At 30.6% G+C, this 15,478-nt stretch overlaps 1 protein-coding gene across 3 annotated transcripts in view; it reads right to left on the bottom strand.

Annotated features, from left to right (window-relative positions):
- Positions 1–15,478, bottom strand: part of LOC123015873 (serine/threonine-protein kinase 32B) — a 46,410-nt gene that overhangs the window by 27,014 nt on the left and 3,918 nt on the right. The window contains exons 1-3 of one of the 3 annotated variants that reach the window (XM_044415908.1): positions 12,526–12,719; positions 12,324–12,469; positions 4,063–4,118 (exon numbers count right to left, since the gene is read on the bottom strand). In XM_044415908.1, coding sequence (XP_044271843.1) covers positions 4,063–4,118; positions 12,324–12,375 — 108 coding nt within the window. In that variant the 5' untranslated portion in view covers positions 12,376–12,469; positions 12,526–12,719. Of the gene's footprint in view, positions 1–4,062; positions 4,119–12,323; positions 12,470–12,525; positions 12,720–15,478 lie in introns of those variants that run through there. The other 2 variants (XM_044415907.1, XM_044415910.1) reach the window with 2 other exon arrangements.

Below are 15,478 nucleotides of genomic sequence, written 5' to 3' on the forward strand. Positions count from 1 at the left end.
TGCTGTTTGGTCACTATATTTAATTTATTAAAACTAAATATTTTAATATCCACGTTATCTTTGAAATGTTGGTTGCTCATTATTACTCGTGGGACACCCTGTATGTGTTAGCTTTGCGATATTCTGATTTTGCTAGGAAACAATTTGTTAAAAATTACATGTGGGGTTATTAGTTTTACTGGACATTGATTGTCTTTATTGTGCATTTATTATTTTTACTGAATAAAAATATTTGACGTTAAAGAATATGTATACTGTGCATCTAATTTGTTGCAATAGTACCTAAATAACTGTCTATTGTTTGATTTTGAAACAAAACAAACTAATTTGTGCGATGACGGTAGCTCACAATAATGAGTGTCGATGTCTATCAGTTTTGTATTACAATTTTTTAAATAGTTTTGCAATAAAACTCACGATTTTAATTTTTAAAATTTTTGTTTAAGTAGATACAAATATCAATCTCAATGCTTTTGCTGCACAATTTACTATCCCACACACAACATACTTTTTTGACAAAATCATCGAGTGATAGACAGCTGAAAGTTTTAATTAGTTTTTAATTTCCCATTAGGACGAAATTTCAAAACGCACAAACTCAATTAATCTACATAGAAATTTTTGTCGAAGTCAGTCAGGCTCACCTATTAGCAGCAGTGACATCATATTGACAAATTTGGTATTCTACGAAATATTATATCAAACACTGCACCCAAAACTGAAACGCGTCAAATTTGAATGGGAATAATTATAATTAATTATTAGTTAATCACGACTACCGTGCAGACTCATAATCAATCATATCCAAAATGGGTTTGCTGCACAAACATCCCACTGATGTGGAAACAGTTTCTATGTTGCCAAAAAACTCCTAGTTTTTTGGTACTCGAGTAGAATGTTAGCATTTGAGAGAAACTTGATTTTAGTTCCGCACCTTGAACGAATTTCCTATTGGAAATGATGATGCTTCCAGCCGTTTCTACTTTAAATTCATGAACGCCACAAGACGAGTTTCGAATCTCGACTATTGCCAAGAAATCATACATCTGTTTTGCCTCATCACAAAACCAATTTACGAAACCCATATCCTCGCATTCGCATCAAAGGTTAATTCATTAACGAAACCGCGACGTTTAAAGCTGCTTACACCTACGTTTATATTTGAATCGCGGAAATCGACAAGTGGTCGGAAAATGAACAGTGAAGCCTTTCTCAGACCAGAACGGACAAAAAAACAACCCTCATGTCACTCAAATTCCACTTTTTCAACAGTTATTGATAAAAAATAATTGCCATTACTGGAATATTACAACGTCGACAAAAAGTTTTATGTATTTAATATTGTCATGCAACAGCTTGCATGCCTACCATCTAAAAAACTATAAAAATAAACTTTGTGAAGAGTAAAGTATTTGCATAGAGGATGTAACAAGCAACAACAAGAAAATAGTAGCAATATTTTCTTTTGGTCGTTTTGGTCTGGAGGTTGTACAGAATCGATTTAGTCGGCCACGTAAACGTAAACATTTTTATCAACTGGTGTATCTCTAGTGTATTGAAACCAAAAAATGACATTCAATAAAAAATACAGGGCGAGTCATTTATGATAAAGACCCTACCCGATTTGTAGACGCAACACAAAATACATTCCCAGATACCACTGAGCGTTAATTGATGTTGTATCAAAAATTATAAGTATTATCATAACTATTACAATTTAAATAAAAAAATAAAAAAAATTACAAATACAATCGTTATACATTTTATAAATATGATGTAGGTATACGCTAACTGATTATTTATTAAGTACTCTTTTAATTTACAACTAATTTAACATTTGGCAATGCAATTCAAATAACAACTTAACATAAAATGCTTTATTAGAGACAATATAAGAGGCCTAAATTTGGCTTCAAATTTTCTAAATTTGCAAACAGCTCTGAGCAAAATTACAATTTCCAATTATCAGATGATGGCTTATGTAAACTCATGATGTTCATGAAACTAAAAGAAAGGTTTTTGCAACCAGATTAATTTTTTTTTATAATTCAGTTGTAAAAATTTTAAATAAAAAATAAAAATATTCATCATTAAAACAAATAAAATTTGTCACACTAAACAAACTAAACAAACTACGATGTAATTTTTGTAAAACATACAATTTCACTCAACTTAAAAAGAATGATCTAAGTTTCCGACCTTAAATACATATACAAAAACTTGTTTACTTATTTTTATGCTTGAACGCAATTCGACCTTCTTTAGTTATGATTATTTCAGATATATAGCTTTTACCACAAAAGTGTATAAAATTTTAGCCCGGCGCATCCACCAAATGTGATCCTTATCAAAAAATACAACATCTATTTAGATTTAATTTTAGATGAAAACATCTTTCACTTTGACATAGATTACCTGTTTATCACCATCTACGCAAATTTAATATTCTACAAGACTTGTCAGTTTTACAATGCTGGAGTTATCTACATGCTTTGATGGCACATATTCAATTTTATCTTCGTGAATGTTATGTATTGTTAGCTTTCCATTCTACACATCGACAGTATTTGTTATAGACAGGAAAACAGATTGGTCTTGGAGAAAACTATAAATAAGGTGAATTTTTTGACCGAAATAGTAATTAACTTTCGTATTTTTTTATCCTCGTTGTTTTTATCCACTGAACGAAAACAGATGGCACGTTGACAAAAGTTTAATTTCATTAAAACGCAATTAAACGTCTGCAAGTGGCAGTGTTTTTAAAATTTTATTTGGATTAGTGGGATATAAAGAGAAGAAAACATTTCAAGTGAGCATAAACATTTTATTACCGGATTAAATTGCTCGAGTAGGCAGTCATAAAAAAATCTGAACAGTTAATTAAAAAATAATTAAATAATTATCACAAAACCAAGGAAAATCTCTGATGAAAAGACCGCTCGGCCCTTTGTCTTCACCAAAACATTCTCAAAGAAAATCCCGTTTATAATTTATATAAAAGGAAGTTTTCCTCATTGGTTAAATTAGAAACGGTCGATTAGGGATGTAAAGCATCGTACTGATATGGCCGTTTAAAATTAAACCCTGAAGGATGTAAGCAGATGCACACAATTACTCTCTCTGTTAAATTACCTCACTTTCCTCTAAATGGTTGCGAAATATTTGTCTCTAGAATACATTTACTTGAGTACTTAAACATTAACTTTTGCAACTAACGAGAAGATGCTTTACAATAAAACGATCAATGATATTCATCACTTTATATTCACAAAACGTACACGTGTATACATAAATTTAAAACCGAACAAAATAATGAAAATCAGTTCCTCCATTTGAAAGAAAACAAACAAACAAGCTACTATTTTTCAAACACAGATTAAGGCTGAGTAAGTAATTATTATTAGAAATTCAATTTGTTACAAGTTTTAAAAAACAAATTTTCTGTTATAATTCTAGTTAATAAATACGAATAATATAGGTAATTGATGAAACTTCTTTAAACTAAAATAAAATTTTTGTTAAAATTAATTTAGTCTATTTAAATGCCCAAACAACAAACAATAAAATAAAAAATAAATCACATAAAACTGAAAAATTTGTCGGTATTTGTGTAACTGGGCCAGTGATGGATAACAATTAATGCGATTAATCTAATTATCTAAGTACTATTTTGTGTTGGAGGATTTCTTTTCGCAATTACAAAGTGAAATAATTGTAGGTATAATACTTCTTGTTTCCAACTATTTACCAGAATTAGTTCCGCGTTTTCGTTAACATTTAAATAAATTTGCAAACCGCTTTTATAACTCGGGGAATGAAACGACATTACAATAAAACAAGCCTTTCGGGTCAACCAGAACCGTGAGTTGGAAACTTCTTAAGCTTACAACAGAGTCTCATTACCATGTTGTCTATTAAATTTAGAGAGGTATCGTGCTGGAAACCTCATTACACATAGAGGAAATTTCAACCAAACCGAGTTTGTGAAGGACACCAGAAGTTAGCAGTAAAAAACACAACTGAAGAGTCCTTCATTTTACCAACTAAAGTACATTTACTCACCTTGCCAAAGCTTCCCTTTCCTATTGCCCGTAAAATTTGAAAATGGTCGAAATTCACTGAAACAGAACAAACATTTAGCCAATTTCGCTTACGTTGTTCGAGTTAACTAATAGCTCTCGAGTTGCGAGACGAGCTTTAATTGTGTGTTCAACAAATCTCTATCAAAACCACGAAATTATTTTTCCGTCTGTAGATAAGATTTGGTGTAGCGAATCTCGAGAAGCTGACGAAGCTGGTTTGAAGAGGATTTCAGCGGACATTGCACTTCGACTATAAATACAAACCGCAACTTTCGACTAATTGCCAAATTTTGAAAGCCTGGAAGCAACAATTGGGCAGTTTCAAATCAAATATTTTGTTTAATAAAACTTTTTAGCGAAATGCTTGCAAATCAATATATTGACATACATTAATGGTTTTAAATGAAACTGAAAAATAATTGCTTTCGATGTTTTGATATTCAATTTCAAAATATTTCTAACTAATTTAGTATGTGTTTGAAATTTAAATTATTTAAATTTTGTGGTTACACTGTCGTTTGTAAAAATTTCCTGGTTTGTACCAATTTAAACCAAATTAAATTCTACTCTACAATAACATTTTCACCACATTATAATTCGTGTATGAATATTGATGAACTTATTTGATCATAGTTGCAAAACTGAGGTAGACCTGGGACCTCTTACCCCCATTTCAAGGGAATGTGGGTTCAAAGGTGAAGGAGGTAAATTCATTAATAGTAAATTACTTAAAGTGGTACTTCACAAGGATCTGAAACTATTTTCAATAACTTTATTTCAACATCTTTTAGTGTTTGGGGTTTTTATTTAGGTAAAACACAATTTCTCATGTAACTCACTTCTTGTGTGAAAATTTTGTCTCAACAAAAGCTTTTGATGTTCCTGTGTTAAACTAAATATCTCTGTAGTTTTGACTTTCATTATTATGTTACAAAACTTATTTTGCGCAATTATTAAAAATGCAATTACCTAGTTCGTATATAAACATAATTAAACAGCTTTTATAATTAGAAAAAACAATTTGCAAAAACTAAATGTATAATCAATATGTTATTAATTTTAAATTGCATTCTCGTTTACGGTGCAGAGGTTAATCCGGGGAAGGATTACTCGAAAAATCGGTTTTATTAATCCTTCGTTTCGCATTGAGCATATTATTTGAAAATTTAATCTTAAAGGAATGTTTATTAATAAGTGGGTAAGCATAACACATAGCTGTAAAATTTATCAGAGTCAATAACCAGATAATTGAAGTTTCGATGCTACTCGATTAAACTTTCGAGGAAACCGTTGGATGAAATAACGATTATTGTGTATAGTCGGTCAATAATACAACCGTATTGACTTTCATACGAAAAAAGCTTGGTTGAAGTAGAAAATAAATTTTTACAGTGTTGAAAAAGGGAGGAAATCTGGGTTAAAACTGTTATTATCATACTTATCTCTTGACCGAAATAGTCGTATATGATCGAACGACATCAAATCAAATTATTATGATCGTTAAATTTCCACTTTTGTTGTTTTCGGAGTCAGTGATTGACGAGTTTTGCACTGTAGCAGTTTAATTAATCAAAGAAATAATCTGTTATCATGATGACAGATGAATATTGAGTCAATCACATCGGATAGCCACACCGACACCATCATACCCTTACAGCTTGTTGGCCTGAATTTAATCCTAAACGATATCTTAATAATTAATACAACTTTGTGTCGGAATGCTATTCTAATCTATCAGCGTCAAATTTGGGTTTATTAGCAAATTGTAATTAAAGTGGTGGGTTCATTTCAACATTGCACAAATTTATTTTTAATTAATTTCTCTGACTTTAAGCGGTGAAAACGTGCCAATATCATACGTTTGCTGATACGCCATAATTAAAATGAATTGATTTATAAATGCATATTATTTCAGTACAGTTTAACAGTTTTCAAAGTTATTTTAGCTTAAAAAAATTGTTTGGTGTCGGATGTAATAAGCTGGAGATATGTTGTTCCATTTTTCATTTTATTTGTGTTGCTTGCAAAATTCTTTTGTAGATCCTAGTAATTTTCTGAAATTTGAATTTGGATAACGGAAATAATTGTACAAGTTATATTTTCCACAGAAATTGTAATATGAAGAAAATAAACAAAGCTGTTATTCCAAATCTAAAAAGACGCTTGAAGAAATAACTGAATATTGTTAAATATTTGAACATTCTCTTTTCTCTATAACTGTACTGTTTTTAAGAACAGTTGATAAATACGTTGATAAATGAATTTCCTATGTGACTTTCATTTCTTTTGACTTCAAAAGCATTGTACATTAGTGCCTTTATTTGAAACGAAAATAATCCGATCTGTGTGGAAGTCGTAAATATTTTATGTTGGAAGTAAAACAAAACTTGGCCACAAAATCCCGTTTTCTTACTTTTGAAGGTAAAAACATTGTCACTTTTTTGTGAATCTTTGTCTAATTAGACGAAATCGTTCCCATCTACATCAATTTTAATAAATCGAGTCTTTTTCCTGTTTCTTTAAAAATGCTTTGAATAGCAGCAACAAAAAGGACGACAAACACCGACTTAGTTAAAAGATAATTTACGTAATTTTATCGTTGTGTTCCTTTTGATGTTCGCTATCTCGAGTATTTTGCTTCTTGTAACTAACACGAGCTTTACTTAATTATTATTACAGTACTAGACATAACTAGCCATTAGCCTAGTTCAAATGATATAATTTTCAGAATGAATATCCTCGCTACGTAAACCCTTGAAAGTTATTTCCAGTGATTTCCACACATTTAGCTTTTCTTACCCGACGTAAAACTTTCGCATAATTGCTTTCAACTTGTGTTTATATAATAAATAAATACAACAAAACGTAAATTCGCCAGCACGCTCTTACATTTTACACCAAATGGAAACAATATATAAATGTTTCAAAATAAAATCCCAATTTTGCTTTTAGAAGTGATAAGAAATTTAATTAATTTAAAACGAACAAATTGTTATACATGTGTCAGGGTTGTTGAAACTCGCCTCTACACCGCTTTAAATATTGATTTTGTTCAGTTTTATTCCTTTTTCTTACGACTAACACATACAGGTTTATGGACAACTCTTGACTCACAAGTCCTCAAATACAAAAATAGATTCAAATTTAGGAACAAAGGGGCGGAAATGAACTTTTTGATCGACCTCAAAGGAAAACAAAACGTAAAATTATCGACAAGCCGTCCAAAGATAACGATGAAAGAAAGCAGAGGGTGTGTCACTTTATTGATGGTTTTATGTTAGTCATTACTGCACAAGCCGAGCACGAGTGTGAAAACAATTTATTTAATAATAGAAAAATTGTTATGACTACAATTCACACTTTCAGCGCTTTTTTACGACACGTAACAACGTTACATCAAAACCAGCCTTTGGTAGTGCAAGTTGACGTCAGTAACTCCTAATATGTTTTTTTATTTTTTATGCTTCCAATGAAGCTAGTTAACATATAATGAGGGTTCTTCTAGGTTCTAGGAAATCGGAAAACATGTTATTGCACGGAGAGATCAAACAACTTCGTATCATTTGAAGTGAACTTCAGATGCTGTATTTTCCTTTAATTACATATGCTGTAGTATTAAAAACAAAATTAGGTGAAAGGCCAGCACAACAAATATAATATGTGCGTAGTAACTAACTATACAAACTGTTCCCACTAAACCCCACATTAGAAGTATTGAAAGTTACAACAATAATATTCATCTAAAATTTTGTTTATTACCATAATCATAGATAATCATAGATTCTGCTCAATGAAAATATTTTCAACATGGTGGCACTTCCGGCAGTAGGAATCAACCTTTTTATTTTTAATGAGAAACTATTAGTCTAAGAACTCGCGGTTGCCAGACCTTCGTCATTTTATAAAAGTTGAAAATTTGTCAGCGCATACTACCAACACAGGTAGGAACGGTGGACAAGTATAAAGTTTGGGTCATCGTGGCTTTGGGAGATAACAGATAGCAAAGAAGTAAAAAATACTATCTTAAAATTATCAAATAAAAAAGCGTAATTTCTTTATATTTTCTTCAGAATAATATTAGAAATAACCTCATCCATTGCCAAACAGTTCATATCGTGGCAACCCTTTGTCAGACAACTTTAATAAATCGTAACTGTACTTACGTTATACGAGTAATAGAAAAGCTGAATTTTATACATGTAACTTGGATAACCATTAGATGATGTTTTCTCAGCAGCCAGACAGTTTCGACAGTTTTAAGTGCTGTTTATAAAATAAATTTGATTCATTTTTGACAAAGTATCATCATGGGAAGCCTAGAGCTACCCTATATGTTTGTCTGGCCAAAGGTTAAAACTGTCAAAACTGTCTGGCTACAGAGAAACATCTTCTAATAGTTACCAAAGTAGTATGTCTAAAATTCAGCTTTTACACTATAACGTAAGTACAGTTACAATTTATTAATGTTTAAGGGTTTCTGACAAGGGGTTGCCACGCTATTACGTGTCTGGCAACGGATGAGGTGACTTCTATTGTTCCGAAGAAAATATAAAAAAATTACGCTTTTTTATTTAATAAATTTAAGTTGGTATTTTTTACTTCTTTGCTACCTGTTATCTCCCAAAGCCACGATGACTCAAACTTCATACTTGCCCATCGTTCCTTGCTGTGTTGGTATGCGCTGACAAATTTTCAACTTTTATAAAATGACGAAAGTCTGGCGACCGCGGGCTCTTGCTCAATATGTTTATTAATTGAGTTTAAGTTTACGTCTATAACCATTTTCAAAATACATACACAGGTGTCTTAGAATTCGCGCCCCAAAGAAAAATTCTAAGATAACATGGAAAAATGTTTAAAAAATTCTATCTGTCAAAAAATTTTGACATTTTTTTTGACATTTGGCATATTTTATGTCTATTTAGTGTTACCGATGATCTTGTATATGTTTTTTCATAATTATTTAGTATAGATACAAAAATTTTGACAATAAAAGCCGCAAAATAACGTTAAACATAGTTACAGTTGGAGACAAAATACTTTGGTCGTTAATGTCACTTGCGTGACATTAACTTGTAAAGCATGCTTTAGGACTGTTAACCTTATTTTTAGCTACTGTCAATCCTAGTTGACAAGTTGTATGTACATATTTTTGATAGGAAAATATAATAGCTGTCATTAATTTGAAATTGTCATTCATTTTAACGTTAAAGCTTGAATTACATTAGAGTGTCAGAAAAGTGACGACCAAAGTATTTTGTCTCCAACTGTACAACTTAGGATACAGCTTACTTCTTCTTCTTCTTCTAATAGTCTAGAGCAAAAAAACATCAAAAATTATTTTTCCAACAGAAATAAATAGGGTTAAAGTGCAAAATTTAAACTCCCATAATTTCGAAATTTTTATAGGTAAGATTTTTTTACATTTTCTTCTATGTTCTTACCTTCTGCCTGGAGCGCAAGTTCTGAAACACCTGCATAAATTTTTTTGTATTTGCCCTTCCTATTCAAAAATCGATAACTCTACCATTTTTTTATTATTTTGAAATCGTATTTGAGCATATGAAAGAGAAAGGTTAGATCTTTCTGTATTCTGTAGGTAAAATATTACCTCACCGAAATGTCAATTGTCAAAATTGTCAAGAAATTGAAAAACAATAAATGAATGTAACGTTATTTATTTAAACAGAAAGAAAATTGTAAACAATACCTTATAGGTTAATATAGCAATGAAAGTTCTGGGAAAAATTCACTACAACTTCTTTTCATTATCGCCGTTAAAAAAACATTGATGGTCCAATGTAAAATGTAACCATGACAGGGGAACAGGTCATGCAACTGCGATCAGGGCCCTGTTCCACTAAAGTTTTTAGTAACTTTGCACTTTGCGCTTTTCACTTTGCATAAATTTCAAACTGCAAAGTTAAATCGATTTAAATCATTTTTGTAAAACAGACTATTTTTGCAAAGTATATTTTACAGTGTGCAAAATACACTGTTGTTGATGTACCCAAAGGTGTCTGGCAAAGTGCAAAGTGTAAAGTTGCAAAGTTGTTAGTGAAATAAGGCTCAGCTCTTAAACAAATTTTTGGATCTAATTGTTTTAAACTGTCGTCTCAACGACAGAAATCAGTAAAATCTTGAACATACCGCGGATGCAATTAATGTCATAATAACCTTAGATGTCTTAAAATTTCTCGCTCACAAGCTCGCTAGGATTTCAACTGACACATCTGCGACTGTTATTACTAAGGCTCGGATTATATACTAAATGCGTATTTGTTATTAAGAGGTATATCAACAAAATTGTAAGTTTTCTATGCATATCTAATGTTTTTGGATTAAAATAAGCCAAATAAAAAATGCTTATTTTGCATATTTTAGCAACTTCGTGTATATTTGAGGAAATACTGCATATTTGTGCATATTTTCTTCAAATCACAAATTTCCGATAAAAAATTTCAGTTCAAGTTAAAAATTGGACAGTTTAAGAAAAATGATCCGATTACAAAATATTTTAAAGAGAAAACAACCGGTAATTCGTAAGAGAGACTCAAAAAATTAGTACCTTGCTGAGTGTTTCCTTTTCGTTTTATACTGTGTGAATATAAAGTATCGAACCAAGCGGTTTTTTTGAAATCATTTGTTTCCAAAAAATAATAATATAAATTTAAAAAAAGATCTTACTTTAAGAACAAAATTTTGTTTTTGAATCATTCGATTTTTGTTGTCAAAACTGCAATACAGGGTGCGCCCGAACTCGCGCCCCAGAGAAAATTTTCAAGTAAGGCAAGATACCAGGAACATGAAAAAAATGTTTAAAAAATTCTATCTGTCAAAAAATTTTGACATTTATTTTTTGACATTTGACATTTTTTATCTCTATTTAAGGATACTGATGATCTTGTATACAGGGTGATTCTTAAATAGACCGACAAAATTTTATCAGAGCTTCCCAAGGATAAGCGAAGATTAACTGTACCCTTTTTAAGTTTATATCTTTTAGGGGCGAAACCCCCTTGATCCGTGCCACTTACGGCGTTTATGAATTGTTGCAATGATCAAGTACATTTTCATTAAGTTAATACCATGGTTTCCACTACCTGTGCTAATACTATTTACAAACATATCAGTGGCGTACGCTTTACCTCAAAAATAACTTTAATAAACTTTATTTGGAGAACGATTAAACAAAGAATTTTTTTCATATTTTTTCCAGCATGTACACATTTGATTCTACCAAGGATAAAATTTTGTCGGTCTATTTAAGAATCACCCTGTATGTCTTTTTACAATTATTTAGTAAAGGGACAAAAATTTTGCCAATAAAAGCCACAAATAACATTGAACACAGTTACAATTTAGGATACAGCTTCCTTGTTTCCTCTTTTAATACCTTATAGCAAAAAAACTTGGAAAATTATTTTTCCAACAGAAATAAATAGAATCAAAATGCAAACTTTAAACCCTCATAACTTTGAAATTTTTATAGATAATTTTTTTTAACATTTTTTCCATGTTCCTGGTATCTTACCTTATATGGTATTTTTCTCTGGGGCGCGAGTTCTGGCGCACCCTCTATACTCTTCTAATAGCCTGTAGCAAAAAAAATTGGAAAATTATTTTTCCAACAGAAATAAATAGAGTCATAGTGCAAAATTTAAACTCTCATAACTTCGGAATTTTTAGAGATAGATTTTTTTTACATTTTTTTTTGTTGTCTATGGCACCGCCCGATGACACAGTGTCACGGAAGTGCGCGATTTTTTTAACGTCCTGTATATACGCATATTTTACGAATTTTCCGTGCATATAATCCGAGCCTTAGTTATTACATTGGTTACATCCTAGATATGTTAGAGAATAGATATAATGTATCGATTATTAAAGTTTTAATGCGCTGCTTACATAAATAAAAAAAGACTTTTATACACAGTGTTTCACATAATTTTACGAGGCCTGCGTCATTCCGATACGAACTCGATTACAAATTTTAAAAAATGTTTGTTAATTATTATTTTTGTAATTATGAATACACCAAAAGAAAGATCTAACCTTAGATAAATATCATTGTTAGAAGTCACAATCCTTCTAATGTGGGATTTAGGCGGAACATCCTGCATAAAACAACTCTAGAGTAATCTAATATGCGAGTATAATAACTATATTTTATACTGTATATTCTTTTCATGTTACAGAAATCAGATAAATAAACAAAACACTAAATTTTGTCAAACTTACCTTCTTCTCCGTAAAACGTTTTTTCCATTCTCCCCGATTGGTTGGCCCCCATTTCAGTTGTCTTTATTTGTCAAAACTTCTACATTTAAATTTAGTTACAATGTAGTTCAATATTTAAGATACATCCATGTTTTCATGATAGAAATCTGAAAATAAGTAAATAAATGTGTTAATTTACAAAAAATAAACCGACAAATTATACCAATGTACAGGGTCAACAACTAAGACTTTCCGAGTTTACATTTTAATTACATGGAGCTGAAATTTCACATTATTAGTTCATTAGATTTTAGCTTGGATAAACAACCTATACAATACAAAAAGCAGATTTTTATGGAAAAAATTATTTTCGTTGAGAAACAGATGCTCTCTAAAAAGATTATTTCTAGTACTAAAACACAATATCGTCTGTTAGTGACAATTGATTAAGTCAGTCTTTTCAGGAATGAAAAGCCACAATGCGATTGTTGTGGAGATTTTGATGAAATTAAATGCGACACTTGTGGGGGAAGAGATAATTAGATAATGTCATGTTCAGTTCTGCATAACTATCGGATAAAGTCAATGTAATTAAGAGAATTACATTTCTGAACGGCTAATTTGTTAATTTTTTACGCCCGTTCGGTACTATCAGTCATGTTTTCAGCTCTGGGAAAAATTTGTAACCGTGTTTTTTGCACATTAATTAATCCAGTATTATCGTCCTCTTCTCCTCTTTTAATTAAACATAGCAATAAATTTTAGCAATTTATGAATTACGGGCCAGTTAACAAGATTTACAAATATGAAAATTACGTGAAAAAGTACAAAATGCATCCATTATTTTCGCAACATATTTTACTTGGATGTTTTAATTATAATGAGATCATTTTCTTCTAAATACCAAACTTTTAATTGGATTATTTCGACGAGAAAGTAATTTTAAGGTTAAATACAGGGTGCGCCAGAACTCGCGCCCCAGAGAAAATTTTCCAGTAAGATAAGATACCTGGAACATGGAAAAAATGTTTAAAAAATTCTATCTGTCAAAAAGTTTTGACATTTATTTTTTGACATTTGACATTTTTTTATGTGTATTTAATGATACTGATGATCTTGTATATGTTTTTCTTTATAATTATTTAGTAAAGGTGTGTATGTATTTTACAATTATTTAATAAAAGTACAAAAATTTTGCCAATAAAAGCCACAAATAACATTGAACAAAGTTGCAAATTTAGGATACCGCTTTCTTGTTTCATCTTCTAATAGCCTGTAGCAAAAAAACTTGGAAAATTATTTTTCCAACAGAAATAAATAGAGTCAAAGTGTAAAATTTAAACTCTCATAACTTCAAAATTTTTATAGATAGAATTTTTTTAACATTCCATGTTTCTGGTATCATACCTTATATGGCATTTTTCTCCGGGGCGCGAATTCTGGCACACCCTATATAAAAATGTGAATTTGTACAAGGGAAATCGCTATACGCAACACTTAGGTTTGTCGCCTTTCAGGAAACTTTCCCCGGATAGGCATTGATCAAAATTAGTCTGTACAAGTGCTGAAAACCTGAATAACTCCAACGTTCAGGTGATTGCTGAATTGTCAACGTTAGAAATATTGAAAGTGATCCGCTTTTAGAATTTCAGAATAAATCGATGTTTAAGTAAAAATTCGTTTAAAAGGTTTTGACGGAGGAAAAATCATTTGCTATTTGATTATAAAAGCAATTTGGAAAAGTGCCTAAATCATTTTCCTAAAATAATCAACGGAAAATGAAAAATATATTGATTGATACGAGAACGTGTATAAATTCATAAATTTTATAATACATCTCTCAATTTTTTAAAATATAGTTTAAAGATTGAATAAAAACTGCAACATACGGGCTGTCCCAACGGTACGAAAAAGCTCTATAACTTGTTTATGTTAGGCAGTTAGGAGATATTGACTTTTTTTTTATATTATAGCTGCGTTCCTGCTGCACATTTTAAAAATATTCGGTTTTTATACAAGGTGTCCAAATATAAAATAACACTAAAGTTATGTTTTTTTTTTAATGGAATCTACTCAGTTTGATTTTATTTTTGGATTCTATGCTAAATTACAAATAACTTTTATAAAGGTTGTTTTTATTTATCTGTCATCCATTTTGATTTGTGGCGCTTTTTTTTACCAAAATTTTAGAATGCAAGGGTCTGTCTAAAAATTCGTACCTTCTTAATTTGTCATGTTTAAAAAATCGCAGTAGGTATGTACATAAATGCCACTGAGCAAGTTGTAGAGTAAACACTTAAAAGATGCGGCAAACATTCAGGAATCAAACGGCGATACTTACTTTGACTTGTGTGCAAGCATTTAGAAAGTACCAATTTTTAGACAGACCCCTGCGTTTCAAAATTCTGGTAAAAAAAGCGCCATAAATTAAAATTGATGACAGATAAATGAAAAGAACCTATTCGTAATTTAGCATAGAATTCAAAAATAAAATCAAACTGAGTAAATCCCATTAAAAAAAACATAACTTTAGTGTTTTTTAATAATACTGTATACATATAAACCGCAATATTTTTAAAATGTGAAGCAGAAAGGCAGCTATAATCTAAAAAAAAGAAAAAGTCAATATCTCTTAAAATAAACAAGTTATAGCTTGTTCCAAATCTGGTGGCGAACTGACGTTGTCAAAAATGACTGAATATTGACACTAAACTTATGTTTACTATTAAAAAAAATATTGTTCATAGGCGTCGTATGAAAAATATTTCAAAACCACTGTTATTCTTTAAAAAAATATAATAAGTAGGTATTCGTACATAAGATGAAGAATGATGAATAAATTATTAAATTGTTAACGCATGAAAAATATTTTCAAAAATGATATTCCTAACAATCTTTGTCTTCAAAATTTTTAGAGATAAAAAGTACGCCTATGTATTTTGTTATCTTAACCAAGTGGGCGCACTCCAAGTGTATTTTCTGTCACTGTCAGTTCGCCACCAGATATGGAATAAGCTCTATAAAGCTTTTTGGGACTGTTGGGACAGCCTGTATGTATACAAGGTGCGCCAGATCTGGCGCCCCAGAAAAAAATTTCAAGTAAGATAGCTTACCAAGAACATGGAAAAAATGTTTAAAGAAATCTATCTGTCAAAAAAATTTGACATTTATTTTTC

Source organism: Tribolium madens, unplaced genomic scaffold (assembly GCF_015345945.1).
Source record: "Tribolium madens isolate multiple individuals breed KSU strain unplaced genomic scaffold, Tmad_KSU_1.1 Scaffold_19;HRSCAF=116;Tcas5.2_LG9, whole genome shotgun sequence".
Classification (NCBI taxonomy): Eukaryota; Metazoa; Arthropoda; class Insecta; order Coleoptera; family Tenebrionidae; genus Tribolium; species Tribolium madens.